The 23,411-nt window shown below is 42.0% G+C and overlaps 1 protein-coding gene across 4 annotated transcripts in view; it reads left to right on the forward strand.

Moving 5' to 3' along the window:
- The first annotated feature begins 15,544 nt into the window (after positions 1-15,544).
- LOC140726641 (short transient receptor potential channel 6-like) overlaps positions 15,545-23,411 on the forward strand; it is a 138,272-nt gene continuing 130,405 nt past the window's right edge. For 2 of the 4 annotated variants that reach the window (XM_073043273.1, XM_073043274.1), the window contains exon 1: positions 15,545-15,902. In XM_073043273.1, coding sequence (XP_072899374.1) covers positions 15,766-15,902 — 137 coding nt within the window. In that variant the 5' untranslated portion in view covers positions 15,545-15,765. The remainder of the gene's footprint in view (positions 15,903-23,411) is intronic. The other 2 variants (XM_073043272.1, XM_073043271.1) reach the window with 2 other exon arrangements.

Raw genomic sequence — 23,411 nt, forward strand, 5'->3', positions numbered from 1 at the left:
AAATCCTCTCTACCTCAAGAATTTTGTATGAGCTTGGTTTTAATTTTTTTTATACAGATTTCCACTTCTTCAAATCTCTGCTGCTCTGTCACATAATACAACCTGCCAGATTGCCCATTGTTTGTTCAGAGGCTTATTTCCCATCTCTGTTCATTTAACACATGCTCAAGCACTTTTTAAAAATACTTTATTTCAGACAACCTCTGACTTGTTTCATTTATTTCAAACTGTACTTCTGATCTCCAGAACAATTGTATCTTGGAACTTTTAAGATATAGTAGGTGTGTTAGATTTATCAGAAACATTTCGTTTCTGTTGTGTATGTGGCCTGATTACACAACAATGCTATTAATAAAAACTCTAGGTTTCTTGGTTCTTTACTGGCAGAAAAACGAACTCAGCAAACACGTATGGATCAATACGTGCCTAATAGCGCATGCTCAATTTGTGCCTAATAGCACATTCAACGACGTGTTATTAAAACTTAAAGTAGTCCCTTTTTATACAGTAGGCTATACAGTACATTCCTCCTCTTTTATTGTAATATGTATCAACAGTTTCTTTTTACTGGGGCACTATGCTAAACAAAAATGTTTACCCTTAACATACAAACGCCTACCATTTGTTTACTTAATAACTTAATAATATCAAATTTTAACAAGCCTTTCTCTTTTTTTTAACTTTTGTTCTAAGACCCATTTATAACTCAAGTCTCTGCCTCTCCAGGTAACATCTGTCAATAACTTGTCTGTTTTAATACAGATTTCCATATAAAAGTCATGAAAAGTTGGCCTCTGAGTATACGGAGTCGAAAAGATGTGCACTTTCAACTTGCTAAGAGTTCTAAGCAGCAGATCGCCTCCATATAATGAAGACTCCTCTGTGCAGCTGTCCTAGATATATACTCATCTTTGAGCTATCACTTATCTTCCTTACCCATATCTCATTTGTTCCAACTGAGCTAATTACACAGCCAATCTTCATATTCTCCTTAAATTCCAAATAGATAGCCTGACCTTTATGATACCATCTGTTATCATTATATAACTTCCAATCTTCTATTCATGCTTCATATCTTTGTGCTGGTGATTGATGCTGAGGAGAAGATGCAGATGCTGGTCTTTTCAGAGATTTAAGTTTATTGAGAGTTCGCAGCTCTTCCATTATCTGTTCATCTGTTAACAAGTAATTTAACTGCGCAGGTGCAGGTTTTCGTCTTTTGACTGTAATTGGAACAGGGTCAGTAGGTCTCCTCCTTAGTTTCCTGGTCATTATTGGCTTTACCTCCATAGAATCTCCTGAGAGTTCCATTGTTAGCCTCTCATTCTCAATCATCATTTTCTTTTCTTCTAACTCCATCTTTTTTTCTTCAAATTCCTTCACTGCTGCTTTCTTCTCTTTAATATAATTCCTTTCCACTTGTTCTGTCTCCAGTTGCAGAAAAAGCTCTGCATTTCATATTCCTTCCTTGTATATAGTTTTTTCATCCTTTCCTAACACTCCTGCAAAATGCCTTCCTGTAACTGCTGTAGCTGTCTTTTGAGAGATTTCTCCTGGTACATCTGCTCTTTTACTTTCAGGTAGTCTTCATCATCCTGCTTATTGGCAATATCTGTCTCCTTTACATCCTCTGTATCTTCATCTGAGTTGTGGCCACGGATACTGCGTTCATCCTTATTGTTGACACTGTCTAGCTCCTCCTTGTTCGTCATTGTAATAGTCGACAATGGGTGAGAGGAGAGCTGCGGACATCTTCCCCGCCGAGCTGCCCCCCTTTGTTGACACATCTAGTGCCTTGATGGTGTGCCAATCCAACTGGATTTTCCTGAGCCATTCACGTCCCAACAATGGTGGTCCTCCATTTTTCAGTACAGAGAGGCTCAGCTGCTGTGTTTTGTCTCCATAGGTCACTGTCACTTTAATTTTACCTTTGGGACGCACTTTCTGTCCTGTGTAAGTCTTTAGCAGAAGTTTAGTTCATTTCAGAGGTATGTGGAAAAACAGTTGTTTGTAGCCGTGTACAGAGATCACTGTTAAAGCTGAGCCTGTGTCCAACTCCACTTTCAGTCTGATGCCCGCCACTTGTGGAGTGATCCATATTACTCTTCAATCATCTCTTTCACGCTGTGAAATTGCGGACAAGACAATTCACTTTTGTCGGAGCAGTTTTCATCAGAACTGCCTTCTTTCATTTTGTGCACCTTGTTGTATTTTCCTTTCTGGGGTTTCTTGTTTCTCGGCCTTTTGCCCTTTTTCTGCTGTTAACTAGCTTTGCATACTCTGCCAATGTGGCCCTGTTTGCCATAGTTTCTACATTCTTTGTCTTTAAACCAACAGTCATCTGCGACATGTGACCTGTTCCCACAACGGTAACATTTCTTTCCTTCATTCCTGTTCAGTGCATATTCTAGAGATTTTTGTTGTATCTCGGAAGCACCCGGTGCCACTGATTCCGCTGATAGAACATAGAATAGTACAGCACATTACAGGCCCTTCGGCCCACAATGTCATGCCGACCCTCAAACCCTGCCTCCCATATAACCTCCCACCTTAAATTCCTCCATATACCTGTCTAGTAGTCTCTTAAACTTCACTAGTGTATCTGCCTCCACCACTGACTCAGGCAGTGCATTCCACGCACCAACCACTCTCTGAGTGGAAAAACCTTCCCCTAATATCCCCCTTGAACTTCCCTCCCCTTACCTTAAAGCCATGTCCTCTTGTACTGAGCAGTGGTGCCCTAGGGCAGAGACACTGGCTGTCCACTCTGTCTATTCCTCTTAATATCTTGTACACCTGTATCATGTCTCCTCTCATCCTCCTTCTCTCCAAAGAGTAAAGCCCTAGCTCCCTTAATCTCTGATCATAATCCATACTCTCTAAACCAGGCAGCATCCTGGTAAATCTCCTCTGTACCCTTTCCAATGCTTCCACATCCTTCCTGTATTGAGGAGACCAGAACTGGACACAGTACTCCAAGTGTGGCCTAACTAGAGTTTTATAGAGCTGCATCATTACATCGAGTCTCTTAAACTCTATCCCTCGACTTATGAAAGCTAACACCCCATAAGCTTTCTTAACTACCCTATCTACCTTTGAGGCAACTTTCAGGGATCTGTGGACATGTACCCCCAGATCCCTCTGCACCTCCACACTACCAAGTATCCTGCCATTTACTTTGTACTCTGCCTTGGAGTTTGTCCTTCCAAAGTGTACCACCTCACACTTCTCTGGGTTGAACTCCAACTGCCACTTCTCAGCCCACTTCTGCATCCTATCAATGTCTCTCTGCAATCTTCAACAATCCTCTACACTATCTACAACACCACCAACCGACAGATCCTATCTCTATCATCCTCCAGAACATCAACCTCACTCATATTGTCCTCACCGTCATCAAGTTCCCTCTCAGTGGTGAATACCGAAGAGAAGTATTTATTGAGGACCTCGCTCACTTCCACAGCCTCCAGGCACATCTTCCCACTTTTATCTCTAATCGGTCCTACCTTCACTCCTGTCATCCTTTTGTTCTTCACATAATTGTAGAATGCCTTGGGGTTTTCCTTTACCCTACTCGCCAAGGCCTTCTCATGCCCCCTTCTTAAGCTCCTTTCTTGCTACCCTATATTCCTCAATAGACCCATCTGATCCTTGCTTCCTAAACTTCATGTATGCTGCCTTCTTCCACCTGACTAGGTTTTCCACTTCACTTGTCACCCATGGTTCCTTCACGCTACCATTCTTTATCTTCCTCAATGGGACAAATTTATCCCTAACTTCCTGCAAGAGATCCTTAAACATTGACCACATGTCCATAGTACATTTCCCTGCAAAAACGTCATCCCAATTCACACCCGCAAGTTCTAGCCTTATAGCCTCAGAATTTGCCCTTCCCCTATTAAAAGTTTTCCTGTCCTCTCTGATTCTAACCTTTTCCATGATAATGCTAAAGGCCAGGGAGCGGTGATCACTGTCCCCCAGATGCTCACCCACGGACAGATCTGTGACCTGACTTGGTTCGTTACCTAATACTAGATCTAGTATGGCATTCCCACTAGTCGGCCTGTCAACATACTGTGACAGTAATCCATCCTGGACACACTTAACAAACTCTGCCCCATCTAAACCCTCGGAACTAATCAAGTGCCAATCAATATTAGGGAAGTTAAAGTCACTCAATGATAACAACCCTGTTATTTTTGCACCTTTCCAAAATCTGCCTCCCAATCTGCTCCTTCATATCTCTGCTGCTACCAGGGGGCCTATAGAATACCCCCAGTAGAGTAACTGCTCCCTTCCTCTTCCTGACTTCCACCCATACTGACTCAAAAGAGGATCCTGCTACATTACCCACCCTTTCTGTAGCTGTAATAGTATCCCTGACCAGTAATGCCACCCCTCCTCCCCTTTCTCCCCCCTCTCTATCTCTTTTAAAGCACTGAAATCCAGGAATATTGAGAATCCATTCCTGCCCTGGTGCCAGCCAAGTCTCTGTAATGGCCATTACATCATAATTCCATGTATGTATCCAAGCTCTCAGTTCATCACCTTTGTTCCTGATGCTTCTTGCATTGAAGTACACACACTTTAGCCCTTCTACCTTACTACCTTTACACCCTTTATTCTGCTTCTCTTTCCTCAAAGCCTCTCTGTATGTTAGATCTGGCTTTACTCCATGCACTTCTTTCACCGCTCTATCGCTCCGGGTCCCATCCCCCTTGCAAGTTAGTTTAAACCCTCCCGAACCATGATATTGATATTGATATTGCAATGTTTACCGCTTTCTGGAATGTAAGGTCTTTTTCACCCAGGAGTTTCTTCAGTGTGGTTTCACAGTGCAAGCCACACACTAACCTGTCCCTCAATGCATTTGATAGACCTGCTCCAAATTGACACTGTTCTGATAATTTGCGCAATTCAGCACAATATTCAGAAATGCTTTCATTTTTGCTCTGATTCCGATTGTGAAATTTAAATCTTTCAGCAATGACCAGTGGTTTGGGGTTTAAGTGCTGTTGGAGGGTGTCTACTATTCGCTTGAACGTTTTGTCAGCTGGCTTTTCAGGGGTTAACAAGCTCCGTAGCAGGCCGTATGTTTTTGCTCCCATAATACTGAGTAAGACGCAGGCTTTCTTTTCATCATTAACACCGTTAGCCTCACAATATAATCCACGCTTTCAATGTAAGTTGCCCAGTCCTCAATGCCACTATCAAATGCTGTAACGGTTCCGATCATCGCCATCTGTTATGTTAATTAAGCCCCATTTTCCCCTTATTTTCCTTTTCGACTCACTTGTCTTTTTTGCTAGTGTTATAAGCGCATTCCATCTAGATGTGTGTGCGTTGCTCCTTTTCATCACCCTTCTGGGGCAGGCAGATCCTCAGCCCCTGGGGTCAGCGCCGGCTGTGGTCTCGCCTGGACGTGCTGTGGCTCCGACTGTGTCTCTTGGTCTCCCGACATTCCCGACCCCGGCTGTGCTCTCACTTCCTTTCAGACTTGTGGCCTCGCTCTGCCTCCATCTCCTGCTCCTTGGCTCGTTCCTTGTGCTCTTCCTCGTTATCAATTAAAACACGGCGTTCCGATATAATGTAGGTTCATTAACCTCGTCGCCAATTTGTTGTGTATGTGGCCTGGTTACACAACAATGCTATTAATAAAAATGCTGGAAACGGGAGCTAAGTTTCAATGTTCTTTATTGGCAGACTCCAAACTCGGCACACACGTATAGATCAATACTCATGTATGCGCCTAAAAGTGCATTCAACGATGTATTACTAAAACATAAAGTAGTCCCTTATTATACGGTAGGCTATACAGTACAGGTTCAAAATGGCAGCCCTAACTTGTCAGTTATCTGACGGATGCTGCAGCTTTATACCATGGGTTGGGTGGTATTTAAGTATCCTGATGGTTACTTTAAAGTAGTTATCGGCTCCCTACATGAATTACTAGGAAAGCTAATAATTTATTCACAAATCTGCTCTAAATGTTGGCAGTTCTGAATAGGCCAACCATCCCTCACAGTCTGTGAAAAAATTATTGGCAGTGAGCTGTTGATGATAGTTGTCAGTTGTCACTGATTGTTGCAGTACAGTCTGACAAGTAAATGCTCAGGTGAGGCTGTCCCAGCGATTTATAATGGGAAGCACCCCCAGTGGAGGAGAACAGCAGCAAAGGATAAACTTCCAGTATTTTAAGACGGTCTATAATATATTTGTTCTAAGTTTTTAACAGAAACATTTATGCTTTGACAGCACAGTTGTCATTACCCTGAGCAGTGTCCTGCCAGTGCTGTATTTGTTTGTCTGCTTGCTTATTTATTTATTGAGATGCAGCATGGAATAGGCCCTTTTGGCCCTTCGAGACACGCCGCCCAGTAACCCCCCCCTCCAATTTAATCCTAGCCTAATCACGGGACAATTTACAATGACCAAAGCACACATCAACCGGTACGCCTTTAGACTCTGGGAGCACCTGGAGGAAATACACGCGGTCACAGGGAGAATGTACAAACTCCTTACAGGCAGCGGCGGGAATCAAACCCGGGTCACTTGTACTGTGAAGTGTGGTGCTAACCACTATGCTATATTTGTGAGCAGGTCATACTTGAATGTTTCGTCATTACCTCAGCGAACCACGTGATACATACTGTATATTACAGAAGTCCTCTCTTTGGCTGCACTGGGCTTCACCATGGCTCTTCAAAAGGACTGTTCACAGCTCAGGCCTACTCGGGACAGCGCCAGTTAAGTATGACCTCTTCTCAATGGCTGGCTCCTACCCATGAAATATGGTCACATGCTTGAGGCACGACAGACCATTAACAAATAAATGATTTGTTTGTAATGGAGTCGGGAATAACTAATTACATTTGTCACCTGTCCCCACCCAGAACTTATCTGAGGTGAGCTGGTGATATCAAGCAGCTCTAATTGATCTGAAGAACATTGGATAACTGATGACATTCATAGCTTGCCAGAATTGTGGTAATATGATCTGAGACTCTGGATGAGACACGTGTTGACTTCTAGATGCTGGTAGACATCAACTGCAACTTGACCTAAATCACACTCTGCCTGGTAGACTGCAGACTACCAAAAAATTGCAAACTGTGAACTTATTTTATAAAAGGTTTAATGATTTGTGTTCCAGATTTTTATGTGTTAAACATAGCACCTTGAAGCTATGTTTGCATTTGAGCAGAATGCAATTTTGCAGGAGTTTTCTTCAGTTTTCAGTTAACTCTGCAGTGAAATGATTGGGAGTTTGGTGCGATGGTATTTCCACCCACAATACCAACTCCTTCTTCCCTCTCCGTATATGCTGACTAACCTACTGAGTAACATGGAATGGGAAAAGTCACACCAGTGCAGTAATGTTTGTTTTTACATTTAGATGTAAACCATAGGAGCAGAACTGGACCTGCTCTGTCATTTGATCATGGCTGATCCATTTTCCTCTCAACCCCATTCTCTCACCTTCTCCCCATAACCTTTCCCGCCCTGACTAATCAAGAATCTATCAATGTTTGCCTTCAATATAGCCAACGACTTGGCCTCCACAGCCGCCTGTGGTAATGAATTCCACAGATTCAGCACCTGCTGGCTAAAGAAACTCCTCCTCATCTCCGTTCTAAAAACATGTCCCTCTATTCTGGGGTTGTGTCCTCTGATCCTAGACTTCCCCACTACAGCTAGCACCCTCTCCACATCCACTCTATCCAGGCCTTTGAATATTGGATAGGTTTCAATGAGAAAAAATTCCAGTGAGTACAGGCCCAGAGCCATCAAGTACTCCTGATATGATAAGCCTTTCATTCCTGTAATCATTTTCATGAACGTCCTGTGAATCCTGTCCGATGTCAGCACATGCTTTCTTAAATAAGGGGCCCAAAACTGCTAGTGCATTTGCCTTCCTTACCACCGACCCAACAGGCAAGTTAACCTTTAGGGATTGTGGTAAGTCTTTCTAAGTCCCTTGTCCCAATACACTGAGCACTGGTGCTCCCCAAGGCTGTGTGCTCAGTCCACTGCTGACACAGGACTGTGTCGCAGGATACAGCTCAAACTGTATCATCAAGTTTGTGAATGACACAACAGTTGTTGGCCTTATCAGGAACGATGACGAGGTAGAGTATAGAGAGGAATGGAGCGGCTGGTGGATTAGTATGAGAACAGCCTAAGCCTAAATGTGGAGAAAACCAAGGAAATCATTGCAGACTTCGGGAAGGTGCAGACAAACCATTCCCCTCTGCGTATAGATGGCTCCTCCATAGGGAGAGATAAGTGCACCAAGTTCCTGGGAGTTCACATCATGGATGATCTCACCTGGTCCCTTAATATCACCTCCCTGAACAAGAAGCCACAGCATTACCTCCACTTCCTATGAAGATTGAGGCAAGCAAGGCTCTCCCACTCCCACCCCCATCTTAACTGCGTTTTACAGGAGCACCATTGAGAGCATCCTGACAAGTTGCATCTCCACCTGGTCTGGGAGCAGCTGAACATTGGAGCAGAAGTCCCTGCAAAGTACTGTGAGGACAGCTGAGAGGGTCACAGGGGTCTCCCTACCATCCATCAGGAGCACTGTGTACACAGGGCCCTCGGTATTATTAAGGATCCACCCATCCATCCAACATCCTCTGACTTTCTGCCATCAGGCAGGAGACTCTGATGCATAAAAACAAGAACGGTCAGGGTGAGAAACAGTTCCTTCCCCCAGGCCATTAGGCTTCTGAACTCACTGCTGCATTGTACTCAAAGTGTCACTGGTTAATCTGTTCTGTACCTTACAATAGTTAATATTAATGCACTTTAGTTTGTTATTTATGTGGGATTCATCTGTAGATTTTATCATTACCTTCATGTTATGTGTACTTAAGTGCTTTACACTCTGGCTTGGAGAAAATTTGTCTCATTTCTATATACATTATAGGGTTATATGTTATATACATGTATGTAATTAAAAGACAATAAACTTGCCTTGACTTGAAAAGAAAGCAATCTCTTGTTCCATCCTTACTCAAGAGCTCAACTAGTGAAACACTGACTCATCCATCTGAAGGCAACCAAAACTCACTGGAGTGCTCTGTTACTAGTTGCATGAAGTCCAAGAGCTTTTTGAGAACAGGATTTCTGCAGGTACTACTGCTCTCCAGCTGGTCCAGTTCTCCCTGAGCCCTTGCCTCTTTGGGGGGAGGGGGTGGGGGAGCTATCCCTTTCCCTCTCCAATCACTTCATTATTTATTCATTCAGCAGCAACTCCCAGTTGCAAGTGTTGTTTGCATTTTAGAATGTCCTCCGAAGAGCTGACTGCAAAGATCACGGCTGCAGGACGAACAGCTGACAATCGCGACAAGTTGCTGCACATCAATATCGTTCACTGTGCAGAAACTGGCAAATTTTCAACTTTACTGGTTTGTAAAATGACAGTTCCTACTCACTCATAATAATCACATTTTATTCACTGAATTTCCTGGAAGGAGATATTATTTAAAGGCCCAACGGTCAAAGTACATTCTTTGTCATTGGTCATTCTGGCCATCCCTACAAAAAGTTCACTAGCAAATAGGGTGACGAATTTCCCAAATTAATACAAGATATCAAGAAATGTGTTTGCTGTTGCTTTGCTCTGGGTTAAGTCACTTTCCAACAATATCTTATAACCCTGCAACTTCCACTTCCTTATACTCCGTTTGAAGCCTCCTATAACTCAATTCAAGCTGTCTCAGCGTGAATCCTATGGATGAGTTTTGGAAGCATTTGAGCAATCGTTACTGCATATATTCATGATCCTCTGTTGGGATTGCTTCACAAGTTGCCAGAAAATGGCTTGATTCCACTTCTCTGGGGAAAAACATTCAAAATTCTAACAATCAGAGTATGAAAATTTTGTTTTGTAGACTTGACAATTCTTAGAAGTCTCCAGCAACAGAAGCACAGTTCAAACAGAAAGGTGTACTTGATTCTTGATTTCGCACTAAGCATTTCCCTAGAAAAACCTTATATTCCCTTCTCAATCTGTGATATATAGAGGGATTACCCACCAACCTACCTTTATGAGTGAAGATACAACAGTATCTTTAAAGTTAATTCTTGTAAAATGGACATAATTGGCAAAGACAGCATATATGGTCTTGTCCTATTGTTCTCGATTTTTTGAGATCATTCTTTATCATTTGTCCTGGAAATGTTCATTAAAGGTTGTAAAGTTTTTATGTCCTAGCTTAATGAAATACTGCAAAAATATTCCTAATTGAAATAATCTTATCTTTTTGCCATGTTTATTTGTTTTAGTTCTTGAAATGAGTCTCTTATTTCAGTACCTTTGTCCCAATAATTGTGACCAAAATTAACAAAAACATATCTGTTTTAATTTTTCCTTGACAGTTCAATTGAATGTCAAAACCACGACACAGATGACTTTTACTGCATTTCCACAAGCCATGCTTGTTAATCTGTGTTATGTATGGATGGATTGCACCTAGCTTGTCTAACGCTTCAAAACACATGACGTAGAAATCCATTTATCAGTTCCTGAATGTAAAATAGCTTTTACATTCCAGCACAATAATGAACGTCATTCATAATTGCCAGCTGAGGCTATTCACTTCCTAAATAAGCTGTGTTTTAGTAATGGTGATTGAGGGAGCAACATTGGGCAGAGCAGTAGAATTAACTCTTCCCCTTCAGGGTTGTAGAGAGATGCAACATGAAAACATGTTCTGTGGCTCACCAAGTTCACGCTGACCATCAAACTTGATTCCAGTTTTTATCCTTCCCTACATTCTTTATCTATTGCTCCCCCTGGGCTCTTTGATACACCTAAATACAAGGGGTTACTTACGGTGGTCAACAAAACTTACAGTTTTCATGTCTTTGAGATGTGGGAAAAAACTGGGGCAGGTGGTGGGAACCGATGCAGGTCACAGGGAGAGCAGGCACCACCTCAGCTCATGTCTCGGGTGTTGCGACTCAGGTACTCTGACACCTTGAGCTGGGCATCTGGGACCATAGATGAGGACCGCGTAAGATGTTCCATCAGAAAGGCGACATTTCTAGCCGCAGGAGTACACCTTCGGGACGGGAATGAGATTTGAATCCACTGACTCTGGATTTAGAGGCAAAGAGGGCATAGCCTTAGCAGACAGCCTACACACTTCTAGGAGAACGCCAGCAAGAAATGCTCAGCTACTCTATAAATTAAATGGACCAATGTGTGAATATACTGCAGTAGCCTTTGAATTCACTGTATTGTGGTCAGCAGAGTTACATAATGAGGCTCAGCCCGCACTACCAGCTATGAGTAGCTAAACAGCAGGATATGGAGTAGGAGAAAGACCAGGAGGAGGAAAAGAAAATCGAGAGGGGACCTCACTGCCAACTATTTTACAGGATGCACTCTGAGACTAACTAGTTCTTTTTTGATTCTGATAAGCACACGGAGGCCATTTTCCACCAGACTGCGTGTTACTCTTCTTCTGTTGCTGAACACACAGCAGTGACACAAACCATCGTGAAATAAGCGTGCTAAACCCAGACAGCTAAACAGCAAACTATAATGTTAGTGTTACCTCCCCAGGGGAAGCCCCCAGCGCTTGCTGGATATTATTTTGGCACAGTTCGCTTTCACACAGTGCCTTCACACCCTACATGGCCCTCTGTACATGCATCCAGAACCAATGTTATGACTGCCTGATCTTCCACTGTAGCTGCAGTGGAAGCTGAGATTTCTGGATGTAATCTGAGTCAACAGCATTCCAATTCATTTCCCTGAGTTGATAGAAAATGCAGGAAGGATAGAATCCCTCTAATTTCCCAGTACCATCAGCAATTAAATTCCATTTTAAACTGCAAGTGTGTGTGACGTAGACCTGGTCAATGTCATAGCGCTAGAGACACGAGCTCTATTCTGACCTCAGGTGATGCCTGCATAGAGTTTTGACCAGTTGGCTACGTGTGATATGCACGTTATCTGCCAGATGCATGTCTTGGGACATTACAAGGGTGTAGAATATATTAACGGTGAATCCTGATGCTTGGTGGATGGTGTGTGGGACACAGTGAGGAGTGTGTGAGGCTGTTGCTGTCAGGAAATGCAGAGGAGTCTTGACCCAATCTAATGGTGAGCAATAGCTTTAATAACAGACTGCAAAATAGCAAACCATGAGGGGTCACAAAGCACCAGAGAACAGGTACTAAACCCATGAGGCAGTGAGGTAACGGACGGCTAGTTGAGGCTGGCTGATTTGATGAGTGAATGAGGACTGTGTCTGAGACTAGGTTGAAGTAGCTGGAGCTGATGAGTTAGATACGAGCAGTAGGTGACTCCTATTAGCTGGATGGAGACTGGGAGGTACCTGAATGAACTGGCCTGACAGGACCCACACCACACCACACCACAGACAGCCCCTGATGACTGGGTCCAGTGGCACTCCTCAATGAGTGATAGATTCAAGATCAGACCAGGTCTCTCCCCTGGGCTGTCCCCTTCCCAGTCAACATACTCCATCCATGATGACGTGAATCCATTATCTGGTGATCCACATACACTGGACCACCTTCTACCATCCTAGGTTCTGGAGGTGCACACTCATATGGGTTGAGTGGTCCACAGACAATGGGCTTGAGGCAGGGCACATGGAAGGTGGGTGTAATCCTGAAAGACAGTGGCAGCTGGAGGTTGCAAATGATGGATTGATGCAATGGGTGGTCTCGATGGGAGCAATGGGTGGACGCCCAGACACTGTCCTCAGGCCGGAATAGACTGGCTGGGCACCGATGGTGGTTGGGCTGGTGACAGTACGCGCAGTTGGCAGCTAGGCCGAGATCCATGGCAAAGTGGGACCACGGGTGTCACGGGACTGGTAGGGGCTGCAGGAGCTCAGAGGACTGTTGGTTTGAGGAATCAGACTGGGCCATCCAAACTGGAGTCAGAGATGTCTCGGCTCAGGTCCACAGCATTCTAAAGGGGGAGGGGGAGCAGCCGGGAGTCATTGTACACATTGCTACCAATGAGGTGGGAAGGGAAAGGGAGGAGGTCCTGAAGGAAGATTATAGGGAGTTAGCCATAAAGCTGAAAATCATGACCTCTGGTTAGTAATCTCAGCATTGCTGCCCATGTCCCGTGCCAATGAATATAGGAAGAGGATAAGTCGATAGATGAATACATGGCTGAAAAATTAGTGCAGGGGGCATGGTTTCAGATTCTTGGTTATTTGGGATCTCCTCTAGAGAAGGCATGAACTGTACGAAAAGGACTTGTCTATACAGATCATTTATGACATATGTAGTTACTAATCAGCAGTTGAGGACGGTTTAAGCTTATTAGGCAGGAGGACAGGAACTGGAGCGATAGGGCCGAGGATGGGGTAGTTGGTATACAAATAGATGTAGTGTGGAGTGAGACTGAGGAAGGACAGGCAGACGATAGGATAAAGTTGCAGACAGTGGGATGGGTTTAAGTGTAACAGGGAGCCAAAATCAAAAAGGGTGATAAATTCAGGACTGAAGGTGGTGCCTGCAATGCAGGCCAGAAACTTTATAGGAAATAGTTTCTGAAGCTATATTTATTGATCTTGATTACAGAGCTGATCTTCTTCAACATTTTGTACCAGTTGTCTCTGAACATTCACCTCTTGAGCAGGCTGCTTCCACTGTCTTTGAGGTTGTGTTCGGAGGGATTTTTGGCATTCTCTAGAATGAGGACATCATTCCTTTCCATTCCCTTAACCGTGCTTTCTTTTCCAATACTGGAAAGTTGTTGAACCTGTTTCCGCTCTAAGCTGTGTTACAGTTCAGCTAGTGCTAATAATTGTATGCTGCCAATATCTGATCAAATTATCATGGGCTAAATATATATCATGATAACTATTTTCTCAAGTTCTCAGCCTATCCAATATTTTTCTTGATGCATCATTTTAGAGTTATTGTCAATACTTTAATTACATCCAGTACATGTGCCATTACAAAGAAATGGGAGCGTTTCTACTTTCTTAGAAGTTTGCAAATATTTGGCATGTCATCTAAAAGTTTGACAAACTTCTATAGATGTGTGGTTAGGAGTACTGTATACTGACTGGTTGCATCACAGCCTGGCATGGAAACAAAATATGTCCTTGAATGACAAAAAAGCCCTCAAAGTGTAGTGGATACACCCCAGTCCATCACGGTAAAGCCCTTCCCACCACTGAGTGCAAATCCATGAAGGACTGTTGCGGGAAAGAAGCATCTGTCAGTAAAGATCCCCACCACCCAGTCCATGCTCTCTTCTCACTGCTGCCATCAGGAAGAAGGTACAAGAGCCTCAGATCTCACACCATCAGGTTCAGGAACAGTTATTACCCCTCAGCCATCAGGCTCTAAAGCCAAAGAGGATAACTTCACATGTCCCAACACTGAACAGACCCCACAACCAATGGACTCACTTTCAAGCTGCCTTCATCTCACATTCTCTATATTTGTTATTTATTTATTTATTTATTTATTATTATTTATTTGTGTTTTTCTTTTTATATTTGCAGCTTGTTATCTTTTGCACATTTGTTGTCCGTCTTGTGCAGGTGTTTTCATTGATTTTGTTGTGTTTCTTTGTATTTACTGTAATACCTGCAGAAAATTAATCTCAGGCTTGTATATGGTGACAAATATAGTTTGATGTTAAATTTACTTTGAACATTGAACTTCAATTTACTTTGAACTAATTTTCTAGTTATTATTTTGCAAAATACTGTAGGTAATGTCTAATTATTAAATTATTGTTGTCTCTGTGTTTAACTTTTTCCTTACTAACTCTTGCTGTGTGGAGGTGTAGATCGCTTCAATATCTGAGAGATGCATGCAATCGTCGGTGAACTGCCCCGTTATAATGCCTGATGATGTAGCTGAAGATAATTGGGGGATCTGGGCAGTGATAGCCCATGGCTCATATGATTTATTTCAAACCACCAAAAGCATCTTTTTTTATGCTTGATATAACTGTGGCCAGTGTAATATTTTCCCGTTGGTCCCACTGCTTGTCATTTTGATGTGATATTGGTGTTGGAAACCTTGGGGAGACCGGAAAGGGTCAGACCATTGGGAACTCTGCTGAAAATGGTCTTCTTCACTGGCATTTCTGATGGTCCTACAGCCACGTCCTCCCACTCAAACAGTAAGCAAGTGACGGGGCTGGGGATCTATTAAAACTAAGAGACCTGTTTGCAGTACACAAAACCTTACATCACTCAGACAGGTTATATTTTCACAGATTTATCATAATTCGTCGTATGATGTTAAACAGGCATTTAATATTAATTACAGGACCGCTAGGATGTATGAATATATAATTACCTTAATGTATCATTTCAGTTATATTAATTTAGTCTCGACGGAAAGTAGCAATTGAAACAGATGTCTTAGTCAAATGAAACGGTTAATTAACTTCTAATTCCATGACTTTAGACGAATCTATTTCTCCACTGTCCAGTCTCCTGATTTTTCCCTCACTGAGCGTCGTACGAAGATTTTGCTGTGATACGATCTCCGCGTTGCCTGCCAGTTCACTTGTGTAACCAGTCCTTACCCACAGTCCGCAAATCCAGACCAACCTCCAACATAGCGGGAGTGGTTTCGGACAACAGTGTCCCACACCCAAGAATATGCAGGACCTGACGCAGCCCGAGCGTCATTTAAGGAGGGCACCACATCACAGCCTGCCTGGGATATAACTGCTGGGCGAAAAACGGTTCAATTTCAAGGGATAACTCGCCTTGAAAATCCGAGGAGATGGACGAGAGTTCGTCGTGGTTCGCTGCGAATAATTCAGCCACCTCTGCAAACCCAGCATCTGGCGGGGAAGATTACTGTCATTCGAAAATTAATCCTCGTCGGGGATACTACACGCAGTATGGACACAGTTCCTCGTAAGTATCCAAACACGTGCGAATTTCGGCACGGATTAGATATTATACAACATTTTCTTTACCAATTTCCAAGACTAAGTTGGTTACCCGTTAAAACGTAAGTTTAAAAAAGACTCGAAAAGACATTCTAAAATTGTTAAGCCGTAGTTCCGGACTGCCTGTGTTTTTGTGGATATCTCACTGATGTTACATTCGTATGCTAACTCCAAAATGGTCAAATATTTGATCTGTTACCTTGATAGGTTATCTGCTTCTTTTTGAGACAGAGACCAGAATCGACCTGGTTTTAGTGATCACTTGGGTGATCTTGCTAAGAGTAACTAGCTGCGACCGACGTCGGCACTTCCATAATAAAGTTATTTGTAATTGCTTATCAGAATCACTGAGGGGGCAGAAGTGTTGCAGCTCCTGAATGTGTTGCAGAGATGAGCAAGATCTGTCCGTGCTGTCTCTGAGAATGGAACTAAGCGATGTCTGGAGTTGGATGCGCACGGTTAAGCATAGAAATCCTGAACTGCTATCAGCGAAATTTAACTTCTCAATAAACTGCATTTTGTTGGCACTCCCACCAGCAGTTTCTACAGCAATCGCCACTGAAGTGCGATCTTAAACTAATCAGTAACAAGCTTAAAACTAATTTAGCAGTAACAACTTCAGGATTACCGTCACGTGTGCAGTTGTATACTGAAATCCTCATCGTAGTTCCTATCGGTACTACGCGCCTCTGCTAACATGTAGTGCGTTATATTCCTCCAGCATAATCTTCAGAATCTGCCTCTGTTCTTGCTGTGAAATAAATCTGAATGTGTTTACATCCTCTAAACGAAGAGAGGGTAGTCTTTAAATGGTTTGATAAGCCAGAACTAAAACATTTGTTGCTGCACATTACAAATTTGATATATAGATTGAAATGTTTTTTTCTGAGGGAATTACGATCTATAATGGACCCTTAATTGTTTTTAAATATCCTTTTAAATGAGTAGTTATGATAGTCCAGTTTTATCTAATACAGTACGACTGAATATTTAACCTTTTATTACGCTGTAATTCCCGATGACGAATCTCGCTGCCAGTGCCGAAATAATTCGAAAATAAGATGAGGAAAAATAATATTTTGCAGTTAATCCAGAGAAAATTCTTGGAAACCGCACATATTTGTGACACAGATGGAGCCAATTTCTTCTCGTGATGTTGGTCCGTGTTGGTTCAAATGAACTGTTCAGCCAGTTCTTATTCTAGAGCTCTCAGCGCATGGGTCTGGATTTATTGATAAACACAGGAGATTCTGCAGACGCTGAAAATCCAGATCCACACACACAAAATGCTGGAGGAACTCAGTAGGTCAGGCAGCATCTATGGAAATGAGGGGGGTGGGGGGCGGGGGGAAATCGACGTTCCGGGCCGAGAACCTTCCAAATTCCACCTCCGGCAACTCGTGAATTCCAGGCCAATCCCAACTCCTTCCGTCAAACACTGATGGGGTGAATTTTGTTTTACTTAACTCCCCGCTAATCCTTTTATTTAAATCAATGTCCTCAATAGATTTACCTCTTTCCCGATGGAAATAAATCCTCCTTGTTCACATTATAATTTTTATCATGTTAGTTAACTGTCCGATCAGCCTTGTTTTGCCCAAATAAATTTACCCCAGTATAAGGAGTATTTCCTTCACTTTCTCTTAATTCCAGTTCTTCTTCCTTTTATTTGTTTAATTATGTGCCTGATTTACATTTGAATTCACTATTTCGAATTTCCTCTTCCTTCTCAGTCTTATCCAATCACATTGATAGTTTTCACACCACTGCGACCTGATTGGTTAAAGGGAAGATTAGCGGATTTCTGTTTACCCGTGTCCCCAAGAGCCCAGATCTAGTTTTGACATTTTCAGCTTGCAACCACAACAGCTCTGCTTGCTAAAAATCAAAAATCCAATTATGGAAAGACAAATCTAACAAAAACAGACAGAAGTAGATAATGTACTGCAGCAAATCATGGCACAACGTGACTGATTCTTTATATGTCCTTAAATGAAGTTTCATGTATACTGATCTGTTGAAATTACCAAATAGATACATATGAAATCTTGTTAATTTTCTAATTCGGAACAAACTGTGATTGATATGTTCTGTAGAAAAATAATTAAACCAGTAATCTTTAGATTAATTTTCCAAATTTCATGTAGCAAAGTTGGATTAATTTTCTAGCTCTCTATCCACCTCTTGTAAGCTGAATTTATCATTGGGTTTCCTCTTGTTTTAAACTACCAACACTTAACTCTTGTAGGCACGATTGCACTTACGGGGAAACATCTGACTATATTTCAGTTAGCAATAAGGTGGCATCAAGAGAAACTTGTCAGAAAGACTATGCAGTCACTGGAGTACATTTCCCAATATTAATTTCATTCTTGTGTCAAACTTAGATCATTGGCATCTAGCAGTAGCAATATTAGCAAGACAAATTGAACAACAAACTATATTCCAAACAAGAAAATGCTAATTTCTAAACTTTAGCTTATAAACCTTAAAATCTTTTAATAGAAGTCAGAATAAAGTTTGGGTCATAGTCTTGAAATTAAGGTCAAAGTTGAAATACTTTAAAATTGTATTTAAATAATAACCTAGAAAGAATTATTCTGGGGAATTTGGATCTGCGTATAAAATTAGATTATGAATACTCAAAGAATTTACCAGTATTCATCACTTAAGATGCTAATTTAAAAAGTCAGTTACAGCACATTCAATGAGGCCTTGGATTTTAAAATGTTTAGCAACAATCTGCAAAATATCAATGTTGTTATCGGTTTAGTGCTTCTGAAAAGGTTTCTGTCTGCAAGGACTTCACCAAAATGCCATTGACGGCTTGCTTCTGCATTTGCACATTTAACTATGCCTGCTCAAGCTCTAGAACATACTGTCGTTTTTACAGTGAATGCTAACAGCTTCACTGTCATGGATCCAGACCACACTTGGCAAAAAAAATCTCTCAAACACTTCTGAAATGGTGTGCTTAGGAACATGCGATGGAGTGCATAAAATAGTTAACCGATGTATTAAAATAACATATGAAGAACAAATCACGTTTTGTACTAATAATCTAAGGACAACAGATTCTTCCTTTTAAGTTTCACAGTTTGTCCAATTAACAATGAATTTAAAGATTGTCTTCTGTCGCATATGCCCATTTGAATAAATATTTGGTTGGTAATCAAGTTATACTTAAAGTTGTAGATAAATTTACAAAGTCAGAGGTAATCAAACACTCTTTGTGACACTGACAGACAGACAGACAGACATACTTTATTGATCCCGAGGGAAATTAGGTTTCGTTACAGCCGCGCCAACCAAGAATAGTGAAGAAATATAGCAATATAAAATCATAAATAATGATAAGTTAATCATGCCAAGTGGAAATAAGTCCAGGACCAGCCTATTGGCTCAGGGTGTCTGACACTCCAAGGGAGGAGTTGTGAAGTTTGATGGCCACAGGTAGGAATGATTTCCTATGACGCCCAGTGTTACATCTTGGTGGAATGAGTCTCTGGCTGAATGTACCCCTGTGCCTAACCAGTACATTATGGAGTGGATGGGAGTCATTGTCCAAGATGGCATGCAACTTGGACAGCATCCTCTTTTCAGACACCACCGTCAGAGAGTCCAGTTCCACACCCACAACATCTCTGGCCTTACGAATGAGTTTGTTGATTCTGTTGGTGTCTGCTACCCTCAGCCTGCTGCCCCAGCACACAACAGCAAACATGATAGCATTGGCCACCACAGCCTCATAGAATATCCTCAGCATTGTCTGGCAGATGTTAAAGGACCTCAGTCTCCTCAGAAGGTAGAGACAGCTCTGACCCTTCTTGTAGACAGCCTCAGCGTTCTTTGACCAGTCCAGTTTATTGTCCATTCGTATCCCCAGGTATTTGTAATCCTCCACTATGTCCACACTGACCCCTTGGATGGAAACAGGGGTCACCGGTGCCTTAGCCCTCCTCAGGTCCACCACCAGCTCTTCAGTCTTTTTCACATTAAACTGCAGACTACTATGTTGCTATGTGCTATGCACACTACTAATATATTGTTCCTCATGATCTGTTGTTTGCAGCTTAATGACTTTGAAATAGTTCGTGTTTTAAACAAGCCTTAGGTAAAAAGATTATATATTTCTAGTCAAATCCAAGTTTCATGTACTGGTGTAAAATCACTTATGGCTGTTATTTATTATAATTATTCTACTAACTGGCCTTTATACAATATATTGATGTGACCTTGAAGACATTTAACTGTATCAACTTTATGATTCTGTGCTTAAAATGTTATTATTGATCTACATTGTCCTTATCTTTACTCCGAACTCAAATACAGTTGAAGAGAACCAGCTTTTTGAACAATGAAGATTGTCATGTGATGCTGTCAGTGAGCTTGTCATGTTAGATATGTCTCAATAATATGTACTGTTTTGTCACACCTCACTGCACATCAATGGGCAGTCATGGGTAATCTGATTGACAAATGGATATTCCTACAATTCAAAAGGAAATTACTGCAGATGCTAGAAAAGCTGAAATATAGATGGAAATGCTGGAAAAAAAAAGGTTAAAAGATCAGACAGTGTCAGTGAGAATGAAACAGCAGCATATTAGGTCGATGATCCTTCATCACAACTGGGAAATGTATGTAGTTTAATGTTGCAGGTGTAGGGAAGGAGAGAACAAAAGGGAATGCCTGTGATCGGTTGTTGATCAGGAGAGACTGTGATGCAAAGCGTGTTGGCCTAACCCCAACATTGTCATCATTTCGGCTGAAAAGGATGATGCTATTGGCACTTGGCAAAGCTAACCTCTATCTTGTAGACACTGAATGTCATCACTCTAACGCTTGTGCACTCCTCTCTACAGAACATCTCCCCATAATTATCTTCAATGCAGTCACTGAACCAATTTCATCTGGGGATATTTTTCTGCTGTTCCCAATCACGTAGTCTCCCAATCCATGTTCATTCCTTTTCCACCTACTCCCGTAAGCCACAATTAGGCTTTCCAGGTAGCACCATCTTTTATGCCAGGAATAATTTCTACCACTGTTATATTATTCTTAACTTCTTCAACCTGACTATATATCGACAATGCTTCAGATGATCTCCATCACTTTTTAAAATATATTTTTCTGGTTCCAGCTGGTTTGTTTTCCCCATGGATATCCAATCCCTCTGCCTCTTCAGTCTATGTGATAGTGGCTGAGGGCTCTCCATTTTCTTCTGAAACAAAGGTCCAACTGTTCCCATTCCACTGTCACTTTGGCAGAAATAGTTCTTGTGTAGGACAACCCCTTAACCTTACTCATTTCCTCCAGGTCAGTGCTATATCTATGACACCCCATTCAACTTAGAACGATAAGTCTGAGTTTCCAGTTGCCCTTCACTTTAGTTCTCTATCCCTTTCCCACTCTAGACTCTTTGCCTTAGTCTGTTACACCATTCCAATGAACTTTAGCCTAAATCCACGGAACAGAAATCGTTTATCCTCAGCAACCAACAGTGAATTTGGTAACTTCAGCTGATCAGCCATTCCTGTTCTATAATCTCACTTTTCCACCATTCACTTTTTTTCTCTGTCCTCATTTGGTATTTCAGAATGTCCCCATTTTTTGTCTGTGCTTTCCCCATTTCTACCCTTCTTCAGCCAGCACCACTAATTGAGTCACAGGATTGCTACCCGATCACAGATCTTATTATCCTCCCTTCCTTTCCACAGTATCTCCAACCTTGCTATGTTTCTGGCTTTTTCCAATTCTGATGAACAGTCATTAAGCTGAAATGCGAACTCTTCCTTTCTCTGCATGTGCTACTTGATATGTTGAGCATTGAGCATGTTCAGCAGGGGTTCCATGGACCCCTGGTTGGGAAGCCCTGACTTACAGCCTTTTCTGTTTTAGTTTGGTAATCTCTGCCAAAAAAAAAAGCTAGGAAAGAAACTATAAAATAGGCTTGTGGTTAGCTTTGTATCTCGTAAAGAGAAGATGAATCTGAAGATTTGATTTCCTTGTAATGACCATAAATGTCATTGTAAATTGTTTATCAAAATGTCCACATCTCCATTTTTTTCCCAGGATTTAATCTCATGCAATGGTATGCATTAAAGAGTAAAAAAAAAGTCCCATGCATTTTCTTCTAATATCTCTGCCAAAAGAGCAGAGATCACATCAGTGATATCCTGAGACTGAAACTTCTGGATCTCTCTCTTCAAGGAAAGTGTACCGGGAATGTTTGATTGACATCTTGTTTATGATTCCTTCCCCTTCATGTGCTTTGAGTTTTAAAATATTCCCAACTGGAGTAAACTTGTTCACATTTCCTAATTGCAGAGCCATGTTTTCTCATTGGTTCAGAGCCACAGCTGGGAATCACCTGGATATTCCCATGGAAATTCCAGTCCTGCATCTGTCTCAGTAAGACACGACGCCTTCCATGCTGATCGTTGCTTTGCTGGCTGATCTTGTGATGGCCTGGCAGGCTCATTGTGGAGTCCATAGGAGCATACGATGTACTGTATGAGCAGAATTAGCCCATTGAGTCTGCTCTGACATTCAATCTTTGCTTTTCAACCCTATTCTTCATCCTTCCCCATGTAACCCTTAACCCCTTTACCAATTAAGAACCTATCACTCTCTGCCTTAAATACACCCAATGACTTGACCTACACAGCCCTACATGGAAATGAATTCCACGGATTCACCAGCTGTTGAAGAAGTTTCTCCTGATCATAGTTTTAAAGAGACAGCCTTTTATTCTGAGGCTGTGCTCTCGGATCCTAGACTCTCCTACTCGTGGAAACACCCTCTCCACGTCCATGTCATCCAGGCCTGAGTCCAGCAGGGTGGCATAATCCTCTGCTGGCCCAGGAGCCAGGTAGTCAGCAAGATTTGGAGTAATAGATGTTATGCCTGATTTTCTTTGGCCTCTTTTCTCCTATCGGTAATTTTCAGTTGTTGTACAGCTTGTAATCAGGTCTGTTTGGTACACCCATTGTTTCTGATTGCTCTTGCCTCATTGAACTCATTTCTTTTTAATTTGATTCCATCCTTGTTGCTTCTCACTTGCATCCAGGAGACTGCTCATTTTGATAACTTGTTCCCAGCTGGCTCATGTTTACCATAAACAGTTAGTCCCAATATACTTCCACCCCTCCCCATAGGGCTCTCTGACCCAAAACCGGTTTCCTTCTCCAACATTCCAATCCACTTGGCAAAACATGTTCTCACCAACCTCCCTTTCAATTGCTCTCACTTTCGTCAGACTAAGGATGCGGCTGTAGGCACTTGGTGTGTACATGCTAGGCCTGTCTATTTGTTAGTGTGCAACAGTCCCTCATGTGTAGCTACAACCACTATCCACAGAACAAATACAGTTCCCAGAAGTATAGATGGCTATCTAATGTGCGCTGTAGGCACCTCGAGCACATCATGTAGTAGATTGAGATTTCGGATTGCATGAAGGATAAAACTTGGA

This window comes from Hemitrygon akajei, chromosome 4 (genome assembly GCF_048418815.1).
Source record: "Hemitrygon akajei chromosome 4, sHemAka1.3, whole genome shotgun sequence".
Taxonomy (NCBI): domain Eukaryota; kingdom Metazoa; phylum Chordata; class Chondrichthyes; order Myliobatiformes; family Dasyatidae; genus Hemitrygon; species Hemitrygon akajei.